This window comes from Talpa europaea (assembly GCF_964194135.1).
Source record: "Talpa europaea genome assembly, contig: HAP1_SCAFFOLD_60, whole genome shotgun sequence".
NCBI lineage: Eukaryota > Metazoa > Chordata > Mammalia > Eulipotyphla > Talpidae > Talpa > Talpa europaea.
This window is the reverse complement of record NW_028168043.1, coordinates 223,901-240,074: the sequence shown is the minus strand read 5'-3', so window position 1 is coordinate 240,074 and position 16,174 is coordinate 223,901. Positions and strand designations below refer to the sequence as shown.

At 69.4% G+C, this 16,174-nt stretch overlaps 2 protein-coding genes across 2 annotated transcripts; one reads left to right on the top strand and one right to left on the bottom strand.

Moving 5' to 3' along the window:
- Positions 1–372: 372 nt before the first annotated feature.
- On the bottom strand, positions 373–4,790 carry ZMYND19 (zinc finger MYND-type containing 19; the record flags this gene model as incomplete). The annotated part of the gene is made up of 6 exons (XM_084259699.1): positions 373–644; positions 733–913; positions 3,184–3,324; positions 3,623–3,729; positions 4,161–4,220; positions 4,740–4,790. The coding sequence occupies 6 exons, from the start codon at positions 4,788–4,790 to the stop codon at positions 501–503; spliced, it is 684 nt and encodes a 227-aa protein (XP_084115825.1). The 3' UTR covers positions 373–500.
- Positions 4,791–9,594: 4,804 nt separating this feature from the next.
- Positions 9,595–14,409, top strand: ARRDC1 (arrestin domain containing 1; the record flags this gene model as incomplete). Its single annotated transcript, XM_084259698.1, has 8 exons — positions 9,595–9,712; positions 12,369–12,479; positions 12,771–12,821; positions 12,896–13,050; positions 13,142–13,324; positions 13,415–13,591; positions 13,687–14,119; positions 14,188–14,409. 8 exons carry the CDS (start codon positions 9,595–9,597, stop codon positions 14,250–14,252), a joined length of 1,293 nt encoding a protein of 430 aa, XP_084115824.1. The 3' UTR covers positions 14,253–14,409.
- Between the last annotated feature and the right edge of the window lie 1,765 nt (positions 14,410–16,174).

The following is a 16,174-nucleotide window of genomic DNA, read 5'->3' as shown; positions in this document are numbered from 1 at the left end:
GACCCTCATGCCCTCAGGCAGGGCTTGGCCACCCGGGCTTGATCCAGGCCGAGAAAGGCCATGCACCTCATTGCTGGCTCGCTCAGGAGGGAAACCCCACCCCTCACTCAGTGATGGCCCCAGGAAGGTGAAGAGAGCAGGTGGCCGAGGTGCCATCTAAGTCCACCCTTTACTTCTGCCCTGGTGGGACCCTCCCAGGGCCTCTGCGCTGTGCCTGCCCAGGCGCCCGGCCACATGGCGCGTTGCGGCCTTGGCCACCAAGGGTCACAGCAAATGATTCTCTTGGTCATTTCTTACCCACCCACGTCTCCCCCAAAAAACTGTACATGAGTTTACAAACATATCAACATATAAATAAGGAGTGTCCGGGGCCTCCCAGCTGTCTCTGCACAGTGCAAGGCCCGGAGGCCGCCCGGAGGCCGCCCGCAGGTGCCTGGCCGGAAGTGGCCACGTCCTGGGTGTCCTGCTGCCTCATGCCCACGGCCGTCCTGTGGGGCCCGTCACCGCTCCGGCTCCGGCTCCGGCTGGCAGGTGCGCTTCTTCTCCCGACAGTGCTTCTTATGGGCCGGCCAGTCCTTCTGCTGGCACTGGGAGCCGCAGTACCGCGCCACCTGGCAGCGCCCACAGATGCTGAACTCCCGGAGCTGCAGAGACAGCCTGGCTCAGAACTGCACATGGAACCTGGGCAGGGGGCGAGGGAACCGCTGAGGAGCTGGGTAGGGCACGGGGTACCTGCTTCTCGATGGCGGTGCAGGGTGGGTAGTGGCACTCGTAGTAGGTGCAGGAGCTCTCCTCCTCCTCCACCACGTCCCCGTTGGCATTGTAGTAGCGGGTCACGTGCAGGACGGGGAACTGCTCCTCCATGGGGTCCGTGGGAAGCTGCTGGATTGCCAGCCAGTACAGGCTCTGCTCCCTGGGGACACGGAGGCGGCAACGGCCCTGCTCACAAGCTGGCCGCCCTGCCTGACTCCTGCACCGGCCTCCCCACCCGATTTTTTTTTTTTTAAAGATTTATGTATTTATTCATACAAGAGCTGGGGTACAGGCCAGGGATGTGGGGGGGGGGTGCGTGGGAGGATTCACCAGAGACAGAGTGGGGAGCAGAACAGGTGGATCTACTGAAATCCACTGCTGAGGGGAGCAGCGGGGAGGCAGGAGAGTCTGCTGTGGCAAGTGGGTCACCTCCCTGGCCAGAGATTGAATTCGTGCTGCAGTGGCTGTGGACAGCTTCAGTTGAGTCTTAACCCCTTGAGCCACCAGGGAGGCCCCCCCCACCCCAGATTCTGCCCTGCTCACCTGCCGGCCGCCGCCCTCTCCCATGCTGGGAACCGCCCGACACCCAAGAACTTCAAGGGTGGACCATGGCCACAATGCAAGGGGCTGGGCAGGTGTTGCTGAGATCAGGGTCTTGCCTGCCTGTGGAGGCTGAACCAAGGAGCTGGGTCCTCGGCCCCTGCCAGCCACTGGGGCGACCTGAGGGCTGCACTAAGGGGACGGTCAGCTGACACACCGGGAAGATGGTGGCCGGCTGGGGGCGCTGCATCCCCCAGGAGGCGATGAGGATGCCCGAGGCTAGAGGATGCATGGCCAGGACCAGCAGCCAGGGCCCAGCACGGTGTGTGCATGCAGGGAGGCCCTGAGCCGATGATTTCCTGCCAGAGGCGCTAGGGACCAAAGTCCCTGGAGACTTATTTTACACCCTGCTATGATGTGGACGTCTGGGTTCCCACGATTTCCCCTTTTGTCAGGATTATTCCAAGTTTAAAATAAAAAAGACTGGGCTTCCTCGGTGGCGCAGTGGTTGAGCACTGAGCTGCGAAGCTGCCCGCAGCCTCTGTAGCGCCGGTTCAATCCCCGGCCACCGGCGAGGGTCCCACATGGCGCGCAGACCTCTCCTGCCGCCCGCTGCTCCCCTCAGCAGTGTATTTCGCCAGTCTGCCTGTTCTGCTCCTCGCTCTGGCTCTGGTGAATCCTCTCACCCTCCCGCACTTCTGACTGTGCCCAGTGCTTGTATAAATAAATAAATCTTTTTTTTTTATAGAGACATGTTTTATTTATTTATTTATTTATTTATTTATTCATTTGTCTGTTTTGTTTATATAAGCACTGGGTACAGTCAGAAGCGCGGGAGGGTGAGAGAATCTGCCAGAGCCAGAGCGGGGAGCAGAGAAGGCAGAAGGACCGAAGTGCACTGCTGAGGGGAGCAGCGGGCGGCAGGAGAGGTCTGCACGCCATGTGGGACCCTCCTCTGGTGGCCAGGGAGCAGCCGGGGATCGAACCGGCGCCGCAGAGTCCGCGGGCAGCTTCGTAACCCAGCGCTCAACCGCTGCGCCACCGGGGAGGCCCTAAATAAATAAATCTTTAAAAAAAAAAAATTAAAGTAAACACTAATGTCATCGCACCTCACACCATTTACAAAAGTCAAAACATAACAGGTGGGAGCCTCCCCGGGGGCAGCTGTAAAGCTGCAAAGCTGTTGGCAGCCTCTGCTGCCTGAAGGCCATCCCCGGCCAGGGACCTGCCTACAGGGCGCAGCAGACCTCTCCTCTGTCCCGCTGCCCCCTCAGCAGGGGGTTTCAGTGGATACACCTGTTCTGCCCCCCACTCTGTCTCTGGGGAGTCCTCTCACCCCCGTACCGTTGACCTGCACCCCAGCTCCTACATGTTTACATACGTAAATTTTTCAAAAAAGGAAACCACAACAGGTGAAGGCCTTAAATGGAAAACCCTCAACAGAAACCCCGAGAGAAAGAGGACCAGAGCGTGAGATGCCGGGAAGGGCCTCCTGGACGGGACCCAGGCCAGGGGATAGAGGCAGCGGCAAGGTGGGCCCCGCAGCAAGACAGGAGCCGGTGTGAAGGGCAACCCGCAGAGTGGGGGACAGTGGTGAACCGTGGCCTGGCGAGGGGGTGTGGCTCAGGACAGGTACGGACGGCAGAAACCTGACCCCTGACAGCCAGCTGGAAAGATACACACAGGACTGGGGCAGCTGGGCCACACCAGCTGCAGAGCCGGCAGGAGCCGGCATCCCCGAGCCCCAGGCATTGAAAGAGCAACCCCAACACGGGGTCAGAGCCTGACCCGCGTAAGGAAACCCGCTGCAGGGGAGGCAGTGCCCCAGCCCAGGAGCACCAGGGCCAGAGCAAGACGCGCCTGAGGCCACCCACTTGGCCGCAAACCCACCTCTGCTTGCTGGGTGTCTCCTCGGCTCTGGGCCGCCAGCCCCAGGGCACCAGCTGCAGGTTGTCCAGGCGATTGTCGACTGTCACGGCATTAAGGTGCACCACCTGGAAGCCCGGAGCGACGCCCCCCCGGTGACGCTCCCTGGAAACAGATGACTCTGCAGCCGCAGCCTCCACAGGCCCCTGCCCGGGCCGCCACTCAGGAGGGCGGCCCCTGGGGGCCTGTGTATCCGTGCTCCCTCGGGACAGGGTGGTGGCCACTCAGCCCCAGACTTCCCGCAGTGGGGCTCACCCACGGCCACTGGCCTGTGGGCTCGTGGGGAGCAGACACCTCAGCAGAGGCTGTCCCCTTGGGCCCCTGGGTCGGCAGTAACTGGGACGCTTGGGAGGCGCCTCCTGTGCGTGAGGGGCCTGGGTGGCGGGCGCGGGAGAGTACCCACCACAGAAGCTCGTGCAGGAGCCTCCCTGAGCCCCTGCCCCGGTTCTTGTCAAAGGCGTAGGCAAATATCTTAGCACCGTTTCCGTCTGCGTCGACTTCCATCCGCGCCTGAGGAGACACGTACAGGGTCTGTTCTCAGCCACGTTCCCAACCCTCTTGGAGAGGCGGGGATGGATGGCAGCCTTTCCTGGGGCCCCACATGCCAGTGTGTCCCGCGAGGGCCCCTTCACAGGGCAAGCGAGGGGGCGTGTCCTTGGACATTGGCCGCTCCCAGTGGGCCAGGAGCTGCAGGGCCGGTGGGCGCTGCGGGGCAGGCTCCAAGGGGCCTGTGCCCTGCGGGAGGGGCAGGGAGCGCGCGGGACAGGAGCAGGCGGCAGGGGCAGGCCCCCTTGGGAGGCGGCACCACGCAAGCTGATGTCCCCTCACAGGTGGCCTGACTGGTCAGGGGCCGTGGGGGGCGGCGCGGGCCCCCCGGCTGTGGCTCGGGGCGGCCGCCAGGCCTGGGCAGCCCCTCCCGCGGGGCCGGGGCGGCGCCTCACCTCGAAGGAGTAGCCCTCCACCAGCGGGATGTCCTGCTCGTCGATCAGCGTGTACTTGGTCTGGAATGGAGAGCGATCCGGCCGTCACCGGGGCCGCGCGGGCCGCGCCCCCGAGCGAGCGGCCCCCGAGACGCCGGGCCCCCTGGGCGCTCCCGCCTCCGGGGCCAGAGCCCGGCCGCGTGGCCCGGCGAGCGCGGGGGCCGAGCGCAGCGGCCCCAACCGGCCGGCGGGCGGGCGGGCGGGCGGGCGGCGTCCTCCCCGCGGCGCCGGGGGCTGCCGGGCCCGGCCCTTCCGCGGAGGGCGCCGCGTCCCTCTCGCCGCGGGAAGCGCCCGGGCTGGGAGGCAGCCCCGCCGCCGCCGCCGCCCCGGCCCCGGCCCCGGCCCCCGCGCCGCCGGGAGCTCCGCCGCCGGGCCGGGCCGGGCCGGGCGAGGGGCGGAGGCGCGGGCGGCCGGGGCCGGGGGGCGGGGGCCGGGCGGGGGCCGCGCGCGCCGGGCGCCGGGGTCCCGGGGCGGCGGCCGCAGGCCGGGCCCTCCCGCCCGCGCCCGCCCGCCCGCCGCCCGCCCGCCGCCCGCGCTCACCTTCCCGGCCACCCGGCCGAGCCGCACGATGCCCAGCTTGAAGTCGGTCATGGCCGGGCCTGCGCGCTCGGCCCGGGCGCCGCTCCTCCGGGCCGGGCGGCGGGCGCGGGCGCGGGCGGGGCCGCGGCCGCCGGGCGGGCGGGCCGGGGCGGGCCGGGCGGGCCCGGGCGGGACGAGGCTGCGCCGGGATCGGGCCGCCGCGCCGCGCGCCCGCCGACCTGCCACGCGCCGCCGCCGCCGCGCACCTCCACGAGCGGGCCGCGGGCGGGGCGCGGCGCGGACACGCCCCCGCCGCCGCCCGGCCAATCGCGCGCCGCGCTCCCCGCCGGCCGGCGCGCGCCGCCGCGCAGCCGCCAATGGGCAGAGGGCGGGCGCGCAGGCGCGCTGGGGCGCGGGGGCGGGGTGGGGCCGGGGCGGCGCCTGCGCGGCTGCCGCGCGACGTCAGTTTCGCGGGAAGCTTTGTGCGCGGGCGGGCGCGGGGCTCTGGCGGGGCGGGCGGGCGCGGGGCTCTGGCGGGGCGGGCGGGCGCGGGGCGCTGGCGGGGCGGGCGGGTGCGGGGCGCTGGCGGGGCGGGCGTGGGGCGCTGGCGGGCGCGGGGCGCTGGCGGGGCGGGCGGGTGCGGGGCGCTGGCGGGGCGGGCGCGGGGCGGGCGTGGGGCGCTGGCGGGCGCGGGGCGCTGGCGGGGCGGGCGCGGGGCGCTGGCGGGGCGGGCACGAGGCGGGCACGAGGCGGGCGGGCGCGGGGCGCTGGCGGGGCTGGCCTGGCCCGCCTGCCCCCCGCCCGGCCAGCTCCCGGGCCGCCGCCCGCACGTCGAACAGCCTGCGGGGAAGGCCCGGGCGGAGCCGCGGCGGGGCCCGCGGCTCCGGCGGCGTGGCGCGCGTGTGGGCTCAGAGCCGTGCAGTCGGCGCTTCCCCCACGGGCTGCGGACCGAGGGGAGGAGCGCGGCGGGGACTCCGGGTCAGGGCAGCACCAGGGCGCCGGGCCCGTGCCGGGCAGTCCCTTCAGAGGGCAGGGAAGGGACTGGACACCAGGGGAACAGACGCCGCTGAGACGTTTTTGGCAGGAAAAAGGAGCGGAGAAGTGGAGGCAAAGCTAGGAGGAGGTGGAGAGTCGAGAGATGGTGGGTTTTGGAGGGAGAGGAGATGGCCCCCCAGTGGGAGGGGCCCCTGGACCGGAGGGGACGACGCACAGCAGGAGAGCACCCCCACCGAGGCGGCCAGGGACTAGGCTTCGACGCGGGTGCCTCAGGAGTAGCACAGGGAAGGGTTTGGCATGAAGGTTCTGGGAGGCAGGGGGTGTGGGTGCAGAACTGGGGTTCTCCTGCTGAGACCTCTCTACTTTCTCCACTAAGCACAAAACCAGGTCTTTGATGACAGTGGGGGGGTAACCAGTGGCCCCGGGGGCACAGGCCATGCCAACCCTGCCTGACCAGGTGCAGCAGAAGGAGGACACCACTGGCAAGGTGAGGGGGCAGGCAGTGTCCTACTGCACACTGGCCTGTGCCCTGCGCAGTGTGGGCACTCAGGGGAGGCTGGGAGGACACCGGGCTGTGCCCTCTGCATCCCTGCCTGTGGCATTGGAACTGAAGGGGAGAGAAGACGCCAGAGGGGGCAGGGTGGGGCTGAAGGTCCCAGCAGGGTCTATCGGATGGCTGGTGTTAGGGTACTGAAGGGGTGGCGGCTCTGCTAGACTTAACTGGCCTGTTCAGCCACCATTATTATTTCATGAGATTCTACATTCCTTACAAGGTCAGAACTGCCTGGTCAGTCAGTCATAGGAGCCCAACCTTACAAGGTGCCTCTCAGATCAACCAAGAGCAGGAAGCTTGATCACCCTGGGAAGGGTGTGCATCGCAAGGAACGCCTGGGGGGCCGAGGACCCATGCGTAAACTTATTGCTGATTCACTAGGTGTGTCCAGGATCGCCCAGGGCCGAGAACCAATGTTTGACAAGGGACCCCAGGAGCTGATCAGCGGACATCTTGTTGATAAGCACTGAACCACAGCCAGGGTCTGGGGTCTGGTTTCGAAGACAACACTTGGTTGTCAAGCAGATAGGAATCACCCAGTTGGCAGACAAATGTCCCCCCAAAGCCCTCGATGACGAAAACACATTCTTTAGTTTCTCCATCTTTTCCTCCTTGTCCTGCCCAGCATAACTGATGCTGTGTGATTATTCTATCAGTAAAAAGGCCAGGACCTTGCTTGTTCCACAGCATCCTGCGTTGTGCAGCTGCGCCATGGTGCCCACTAATCAGCGTGGTATTGCTGACACAGCAGGGTGGGGGAGAAGAAATGGCATGGGTGCAGGGGCCTCCCTGGTGGCGCAAGGGATTGAGTCAAAGCACCATGACACTCTCCGCAGCCTCTGCAGCTCGAGTTCAATCTCCGGCCAGGGAGATGACCCACAGGATGCAGCAGCCCTCTCCTGTCTCCCGGCTGCTCCCCTCAGCAGTGGGTTTCAATAGATAGGCCTGTTCTGCTCCCCACTGTGTCTCTGGTGAGTCCTCTCACCACCCACCTCTCTGGCCTGTACCCCAGTTCTTGTATGCATAAATAAGCCTTTACTTAAATAAATGCATGGGTGCAGGTGGGGGGGAGCTGCAGTTGGTGGTGTTGAGAAGTGCTTTGGTTTTCTACTGATATGTAACAAACCACCCCAAAACTCCCACTGTCCCAAAGGAGCACAGGACAGCTGAACACACACCCTGTTCAAAGAGTTGGTGAGCGCCCCTGGGCATGGCCTGCGGCACTTGGGTCCTGGCCAGGGCTGTCTGCGCCCTGCAGGGCTTCCTGCCCACTTTGGGGCCTGCTTGACTGCTGCCCTGGAGCCCCTGCGCCGTCTGAACCCCCTTCCTTTCCACAGGAGCAGCTTCAGTCTCAGCCTGCTGCTTGTCTGGGCCACACGAGGGCCTGGAGGTGCTTCCTTTCCCTCCCCACCCATTTTAGCTCAAGCACTTTCTGTGGGTTTCTCTGTAGAAAGTACGGCTCACCTTAGACAAAAGCTACACCACAGACCCCTCTCCTGCGGCTGCAAGCCAGGTGCTGCGGGATGAAGCCCTCCGGGTTCTTGGAGGGCAGGGGACATGGAAACAGGAGCTGGGGGGAGCTTTCTGATTGTGCTTTATGATGCTCTGACATCTTGTGGTCTTACCGGCTGGGGTGAGCCTGTGCTCTGAGGACAGGCTAACCCTGGAGGTGGCAAATTCACCTTCCACCGCCAAGCCAGCTGATCCTGAGCCCACACCCGGGCCACTTAATCTAGTTCCCCTCCCCAAAACCACTGCAAGTCCAGGTGCTAGACAGCTTAGTCCACCCATGTTGGCCAACAATGAATTTCCTCCAACTCCCCAATCCCAAGCTGGCCCTGGCCCCCCACCCCCCCATCCTCACCCCTTTCCTTCCAGGGCGAATCCAGCAACGACTCTGGGGCATGCCCACTCACTCATCTGCCTCGAGCCAGCCCTGTGCGGCCCCCAGCCCTGCAGGATGGGCCGAGCTCTTTCAGGGCAGCCATCCCTGCCTGCCCTGGCCACGCCGGGCTGAGACAGGCAGGAGGCTGGAAGGATCGCTGATGTTCATTCTGAAGTCGCTGAGCGTTCTTGCGAGACAGGCACTGGGGAGACCGCTGGAGCAGGAGCTGAGGCCACCAGGAGATGCACAGGCCTGGCCTGGGCCTTGAATCCGGCCGCAGTGGAGATAGAGGTGGGTGCCATTCTGAACAGACGAGGGGGAAAGTTGGCAGCTTTTAGGCCGAGTGGCAAAGGGTCTGGAAGTGGTGATAGGAAGGCAGGAGGGCACCCAGCGCCGAGCCTGGTGCGCCCAGCCTTGCTAGCCCCAGAGGCGGGTCAAGGTCACTGCTTCTGCCCCCAGCCTGGGCCTTCTCGGCAGCAGGCAACTGTTCCTCACTCCTTGCCTTCTGTACCAGGGCTGCTGCCCACCACGCCCTCCCTGCTGGCGTCCTGCCCGCCTCCTTCAGGAGCCCGGCTTTGGCATGGCGTGGGCAGCAGCGCATCCAGGCACGAGCACCGGGGACACCCTGCCCTCGGGGCCCTCCCCTTTTGCGGGGTTGTTCCTGCGGGTGGTACCCCAACTCCGACGTCTTCGGCGCCCTGACTGGAGTCACCACCAGGGTCTACGTATCTTCAGTCCTGCACCCCCCAAGCTCGCGCCCGCAGGGGCGGCTTCCCCCGTTGCCCGCCGGGCGTCTCCGACCGCGGGGCCTGACCGCCTCCCGCGCCAAGACCCCGTCGCGGCGCCGGCCATGCGGGCCCTGGGCACGGGCCGGCGCCGCGCTCCCCGCTGCGCCCGGTCTCCCGCGCGGAGCCGCCCCGCGCGCGCGCTGCGTGGACGCCTCTCCCAGCCCGTCCTCCCGACGCCGGGGCCGCCGCGGGCAGGGGAGCGCGCGGGCGCGGGCGCGGGCGCCGGTGCCGGTGCCGGTGCCGAGCAGGTGCGGGCGCGGCGGGGCCTGGGGGCGGGGCTGGGGCCGCAGCGGGTGGGGCGGCCGGAGCGGGCGGGCATTGGGGGTCTAGGGGCGGGGCGAGCAGGGCCGGGGCGGGCGGGGATTGGACGAGGCGGGCGGCGGGGCGGGGCGGCCGCAGGGCCGGGGCGGGGATGGGGCGCGAGCGAGCGGTCGGAGCGGGCGGGGATTGGGCGCGAGCGGCGGCCGCAGCGGGCGGGGATTGGGCGGCGGGGCGGGGCGGGGCGGCCGGGGATTGGGCGGCGGGGCGGGGCGGGGCGGCGGGGCGGCCGGGGATTGGGCGGGGCGCGCGGGGCGGGGCGGGGCGGGGCGCGCGGGCGGGCGGCGCCGCCGCGGGCCGCGGGCTCAGAGCGCGTCCGCCCGGCCGGGGCGCGGCATGGGGCGGCTGCAGCTCTTCGAGATCCGCCTGAGCCGCGGGCGCGTCGTCTACGGCCCCGGGGAGCCGCTGGCGGGGGCCGTGCGCGTGCGCCTGGGGGCGCCGCTGCCCTTCCGAGGTGTGCGCGGGGTCCCCGGGGAGGGCCCCGGTGCCGACTCGCACCTGCGGCGGGCGGGCCCGGGAGGGCCCCGGCCTGGCCCGGCTCGGCTGGGCGCCCCCCGCCCTCCCGCCGCCCGGAGCGCGCGTCCGGCCCCGCCCGGGCCCCCGGCGGCGGCGAGGCGGGGCGGGCGGGCGGCGGCGGGCGGCGCGGGCGGGCCGCGGCCCCTGCCTTCCGCGTCCGGCCTCTGGCCCCGCGGCCGGGCGGGGCTTAGCGCGGCCCCCTCGCGCCCCGCGACCTGGACGCGTGCAGGGCCCGGCCTCCCGCGTGCGCTCCGGCGCCGGCCACCTGCTGGGCCTCACCTGGAGCCCGGCCCGCCGGCTCCGGCGCCAGCCCAGGCCCCTTCTGCAGGCCCGCGTCCTTGCAGACAGCGTGTGCCCGGCGGGTGCGCTGGGCCCTGGCTCACCCCCGGCCTCAGGCTCGCCCGTATTCTCCAGGCCTGGCCTAGTGGGCGTCTGGCGCTGACCCGTGCCCCTGGCCTGCCCCTCTGCTGATGCGGGGACGTAGGGGCTGGGGGCTGGCGAGGGCTGCGGGGGTGTGGCCAGTCGCTGGCGGGGGCTTCACGCGCTGCCTGGGCCCTCAGGTGTGCCGGACACAGGGTGCGTGACCTCTGCTGGATCCCTGCCTCTCAGCCCAGGCCGTGTGTCATGTCCCTGCCGGGCGTTCTTCTGCACCTTGGGGCGCTTGGCCCAGACCACAGCGGCCAGGCTGCCCTCTGGACGCCTCTGTGGTGGCTCTAGAGGGAAGTTCCAGAAGTCATGTTTCTCGGGGCTGGAGTCCCCCCAAGCCCTAAAGATGGGTGCATGCCACTTCAGGATCTGCCTCCCTGTGGCCCCCAGTGCTTTTCTTACCTTAACTCCTTTGCCAGAACACAGCTGCAGAGCCCTGCAGTGCGGGTCCCAGGAGCAGACCCCCTGCCTGGGACAGGGGGACCCCCACAGAGGAGGGGGATGGGGCTGACTTCAGGGCAGGGGTGGAGACCACTTGCTCGGTGGCCCCTGGGGCCTCAGGAAGGCCACAGAGTGTGGGCCTGTCTGAGGCAGCCCAGAGTCCATCGAAGCTGTTTTTCCTGTGGCTGCTGCCGTGCACCCGGCAGGAACTTGCTGTGCCTGCTGTGGCTCCAGGCTGGGCCCCAAGGCACCTGGGGGGCCTGGGGGAGACTAAGGGCGGGGGCCCCAGGAGGTGCTTGCGGTTCCCCCCAGGTCCAGACTTGCTGACTGACCACGGTCGGGTGCCTCTCTCCCCTCCTCCCCCACGTGCCACACACCAGATGCTGGCCAACCCAGAGATGGGGCAGCCACTGCGTCCCCTGACCCCAGCGAGGCGCGATGCCTGCTCCCTTTTCCTGCTGCTACATGAAAGGCACCCCGAGTAACTGACCCCCCTGAACTGAGGGGCTTAACAAGGTCTCATCGTTCCTTGCGGGGTGATGGCCTGTGGTCTGGACAGAGGTGGCAGCCACCTGTGCCCTCCTCATGTGGTCACTGGCAGCACCAGGCTGCACCTGGTCGGCCAGTGTGGGGAGCCCCCGCATGCCTGTCGCCCGCCGCTCTCGGAGCAGCCCTCTGGGACTCTCCCTGCTGTCCTGCGGCCAGGCAGCACCCTCTGCCCCGCTTCCATGCAGTGGTCTGAGGGAGCACCCTGATGGCCCAGATGTCCAGGGTGGCAACAATCGCAGGCCGGCCCGAGGGGAAGTTGTCAAGAAGTCTGCGGGATTGGGATGGTGAGGCTGACGGGCATGGAGGCAGAAGGTGGTCCCTGGCCCTGCTGCTGGTTTGGGGAGGGGGCCCGGGCCGCGGTGACTGGAGGAAGCCTGCACCAGCCAGGGCGATGAGAGGGATTGGGTCCTGAGTCGGCTTTCCCTGTCTGGCTGTCGGATGGCGGAAGCAGAGGCCTGCAGAAAGGCCATGGCCTTGAGTGCCCCGCTGGGGGATGGGGGCCCGTGGCACCTATCACAGCCCCCACCCCGCCCTGATGTGCTGTGCTCCCTGCTGCCCAGCCGCTGCCCTCCCAACTCAGCGGGCTCTGGACACTTACCTGCGGGGCTGAGGAATTGGCTACCAACCACCGCAGGGGGTGGCACCCTCAGGTGCCTTCTACACTGCAGGAGGCCAGACCCTTGTGCCGTGCCCTGCCCTCCAGCCAGGCTGTTGGGCACTGGCCTGCCCAGGCGGGTCTGACCACATTCCTGCAACTGGAGGTCAGCAGTTAGTTTCCTGGAGGAGGCCTCCTGCCTAACTGACTGGGAGGCAGCAGTGAGGCAGTCAGGTCTGCCGCCCACGCCCTGTCTGTGGTCAGGAGCACTGCCTGCAGGGGGCGGGGTTTCGCAGGTCTGCTGGGCCCAGGGCCTCTGGGGCCCAAGGGAAGCAAGCAGGTCCTGCCCAGGGGTCTCTGGGTGGCCTCTGGGGCCTCCTGGCCTGGACAGCGCCTCACCGCCCTGGCTACCCGGCAGTAGCCAACGTGGGGGCTGGGCAGGGAGCCCGACTGACCTCCCCAGGCCCCGTGGGGTGGGGCTGTCCAGCCCCAGGTGCTGCTAGCCTGGCCCACGTTCCTGTGCAGGGGCAGGGAGGAACCCAGTCCAGCACCGAACTGGGCTCATGCGTGCTCTGCCCCCCAGCCATCCGTGTGAGCTGCACGGGGGCCTGCAGGGTCTCCGGCAAGGCCAATGACACCACGTGGGCGGCAGAGGAGACCTATGCCAACAGCTCTCTATCGCTGGCTGACAAGGGTGAGTTTGGGGGTGCTGCCCGCCCCAGATCTGCGTGGCGGCCCCTGGCTGGGCATGTGACTGATTGCTAGAGACTCCTGAGTGCCTGGGCTGACCCCATCCAGGCTGTGGTCCTGGTGGGGTTCCCCCTTTGACAGCGGGCCTCGCCTGATGGGCTGGGTGGCTGAGGGGCTCTGCTTCTGTGCTGGGGGGCTCTGCTCCCATCCTACGCCCAGCACCGTGCAGTGGGGGGTGCTGAGGTCCAGTGTGAGGTGGGCCAGAGGCCCCACCCACACCCTCCTGTCCCCGCAGGGAGCCTGCCTGCTGGAGAGCACAGCTTCCCCTTCCAGTTCCTGCTTCCTGGTGAGAGTCCAGCCTGGCAGGGGGCAGGGGTGGGCCGGCTGGGGATTGTCGTGCCAGGCCTGCTCTCTCTACAGCCACAGTGCCCACGTCCTTCGAGGGCCCGTTTGGGAGGATAGTGTACCAGCTGCGGGCCACCATCGACACCCCACGTTTCTGCAAGGACCGCCAGTGCAGCCTCGCATTCTACGTCCTGAACCCGCTGAACCTGAACGCCATCCCGGACATTGAGGTGGGGCGGGCCCGGGGGCGGGGCCCGGGCGGGGCCCGGGCTGGGCAGGCCCTGGGCATCCTGTGGGCTCACAGTCGCTGCCACCACCCAGCAACCCAACGTGGCCTCCACCACCAAGAAATTCTCCTACAAGCTGCTGAAGACAGGCAGCGTGGGCCTCACTGCCAGCACCGACCTCCGCGGCTACGTGGTGGGGCAGGTGCTCCGGCTGCAGGTGGACATCGAGAACCAGTCGGGCAAGGACACCAGCCCTGTGGTGGCCAGTCTGCTGCAGGTCGGCGCCCCTCTGGCTGCCCGGGCCACCCCACAGCCCTGCAAGAGGGGAGGGGGCCCCTGCCCAGCTCACAGGCTGACCCTTCCCCAGAAAGTGTCCTACAAGGCCAAGCGCTGGATCTACGACGTGCGGGCGGTGGCGGAGGTGGAAGGTGCGGGTACGAAGGCCTGGAGGCAGGCGCGGTGGCAGGAGCAGGTGCTGGTGCCCGCCCTGCCCCAGTCGGCCCTGCCCGGCTGCAGCCTCATCCATGTGGACTACTTCCTGCAGGTGCGTGGGGCGGGCACGTAGGGGGGCAGGCGCCGCCAGGAGGGAGGCTGGGTGCTGTGAGGGGGGGCCTGGCCCTCACCACCCATCCTCTCCAGGTCTCCCTGAAGGTGCCTGAAGTCTCCGTGACCCTCCCGGTCTTCATTGGCAATATTGCTGTGAACCACGTCCCCCTGAGCCCCCAGCCGGGCCTGGGGTTTCCTCTCCAGGGCCCGTCCCAGCTGGTGCCCTCAGCACCACCCCAGGAGGAGGCCGAGGCCGTGGCTGCGGGTCCCCACTTCACAGGCCCCGTCCCCCTGTCCACCAAGACCCACCCACAGCAGCAGCCACCGCCCGCTGCCTGCCACTCGGTGCCTGGTGCCCCTGAGCCCCGTTCTCAGGATGGCAGCCCCACCCCCCATCCCCTGCCCCCTCCCTTGTGCATTTCCACAGGTGCCACTGTCCCCTACTTTGCCGAGGGCTCTGGGGGGCCTGTGCCCACCAGCACTGTGATCTTCCCACCCGAGTACTGCTCATGGAGCTGCCCCTATGGTAAGTGGCGTGCCTGGGCCTGACGGGGGGCTGCCACGGCCTGCGCGGACCTGGCTCTCTCTCCACAGAGGCTCCTCCGTCCTACGAGCAGAGCTGCAGCGGTGCTGACCCCGGCCTGACCCCTGGGAGCTGATCCTGCGCTGCCTCTCTAGGCGGGCTGACCCTGCCCTGGGCCTGGACGCCCGGGGCCTGTGCCTTTGCTCCAGCCTGGCCTGGCCCACTCAGGACCTGCCGCAGCAGGGAGCCCCTCGCCAGCCCCACACAGCCGTGGCCTCCAGGCCCTGCGCCCAGCCAGGGGTGGGGACGCGTCTGTGAATAAAGTGCTTCGTGGCAGAGCCAGGCCCAGGCCCGCCTCCCGGTGCCCCCTCCCCCTGGTGCCCCTCCCCGCCTCGCTCCCCTGTGGGTGTGCTAAACGGTCCACCAGGAGCCCAGGACCAGACTTTTCAGTAAGGAGGTGCCGTGGGGCTGGGTGTGTGCATGAGACCTGGTGTTCGTCTGAAACCTCGCGCGAGTGGGTGCGTGGCCTGGCCGGTCATGCACTCACAGCCTCCCGCCCGGCACCTGCCCCTCGGGCCCTGCGGCCAGCTGGAGCCTCACGGTAGCAGGCAGGCCGTCACCGCCCCTCCCCAGCGGAGCCTCTTGTTCCGGCGGGCCCCACGGTCCTGCAGGCACCCCTGCCGGGGCTGGCTCCCCCGCCCAGTGGGGGTGTCCACACCCACGGCCCACACTCACTTCGAAGGACTGGGGTCCAGGGCCCGAGGACCTCACCAGAAGGGGGAGTCCCGCTGGGCAACACCTCTCAAAGGGCCTGCAGAAGCCCAGGCCCGGGGAGGGCCTGCCAGCGCCCAGCAGGGCCGCCCCTGAGGCGAGGCTGGAGGTGGGCTGAGGCGAGGCTTTGCCTTCACACGCTGACTCTGCCCTTCACTGAAGGGCAGGCCCTGCTGGGTGTCTGTCCTCTCTTCTGTGACAAATTGGTGGGGCCAGAGGTGCGGTCGCCCCCCGGGCTGACAGCCTACTGCCTGTTCTGGGGTGGGGGCGGGGGTGGGGTGCCAGGCTGTTGGGGTGGCTGCCCTCCCGCGGCCAGGCTCCCCACTGTCACCCAGCGTACCGGGCCTGCGGCTCCAGCCTCGGGGGACAGCCTGGGGAGTCCACTGTGTCTCTTGCACACCTGCCCGGGGCCAACCCTGCCTGCTCGAGGCATCCCTGCAGGCAGCCCGACCCCGGCTAAGCCCCGGGAGTCAGACGGGGGCGGCTGCACCCGCGCGACCTCTGCAGAGGCTGCGGGTGGCGAGGCCTCGAGGGCGCGGGCTGCTGGCCGGGCTGCAGCACCATCTCCGCCTCTCGGCACCTGGGTGACCTGAAGGCCCTTCCAGCAGGCGGGTGGGGAGGGCTCGCGCGCCCGGGCCTGGCCTGATGCCGGTGGGCACGTTGGTCCCGAACATGCCCTTCCGGGCGCGGGGCCTGGGAAAGGATCCCCGGGTCTCCCCGCCTCTGTGCAGACCGGGTCTCGGGCCGCCAGGCGGTGCTGGGGGCGCGCGGGCTCCTGGGGTGACTCCTGCGCGCGCCCGGCGGGTCCCACGGCCGCGGGGTCCCGGCGCGAGGGCAGCGCGCGCGTCCCGGTGGGGGCGGGCAGCTGCGGGCGGGCCGGCCCGCGCCTCCTACCTGGGACGCCCCGGCAGACGTGCCCTCAAGAGGGGCCCCCCTGCGGGAACTGGGGCTCCCGCGCGCCTCCCGCGGGGCGCGCCCGCGCCCGGGGCCCTTCTCCCGCCGCCGCGCGGGGCCGGGGCCGGGGCCGGGGCCGGGCGCGCCGCCGCGGGCCGCGGGGCCGCGCGCGCCGCCACGGGGCCGCGCACGCCGGCGCGGCGCGGGCGCAGGCGCAGTGCGCGGTCCTCCCGGCGGGCCGCGAGGCGCGGGCGGGGCGATGGCGCGCGGGCGGGGCGGGGCCACGCTGCGGGCCCGGGCCATGGCCGCCGCCGACGCCGAGGTGAGCAGCGGGCCCGGCCGGGCGGCGGGCGGCGGGCGGCGGGCGGCGGGCGGCGGGCGGCGGCGGGGCGG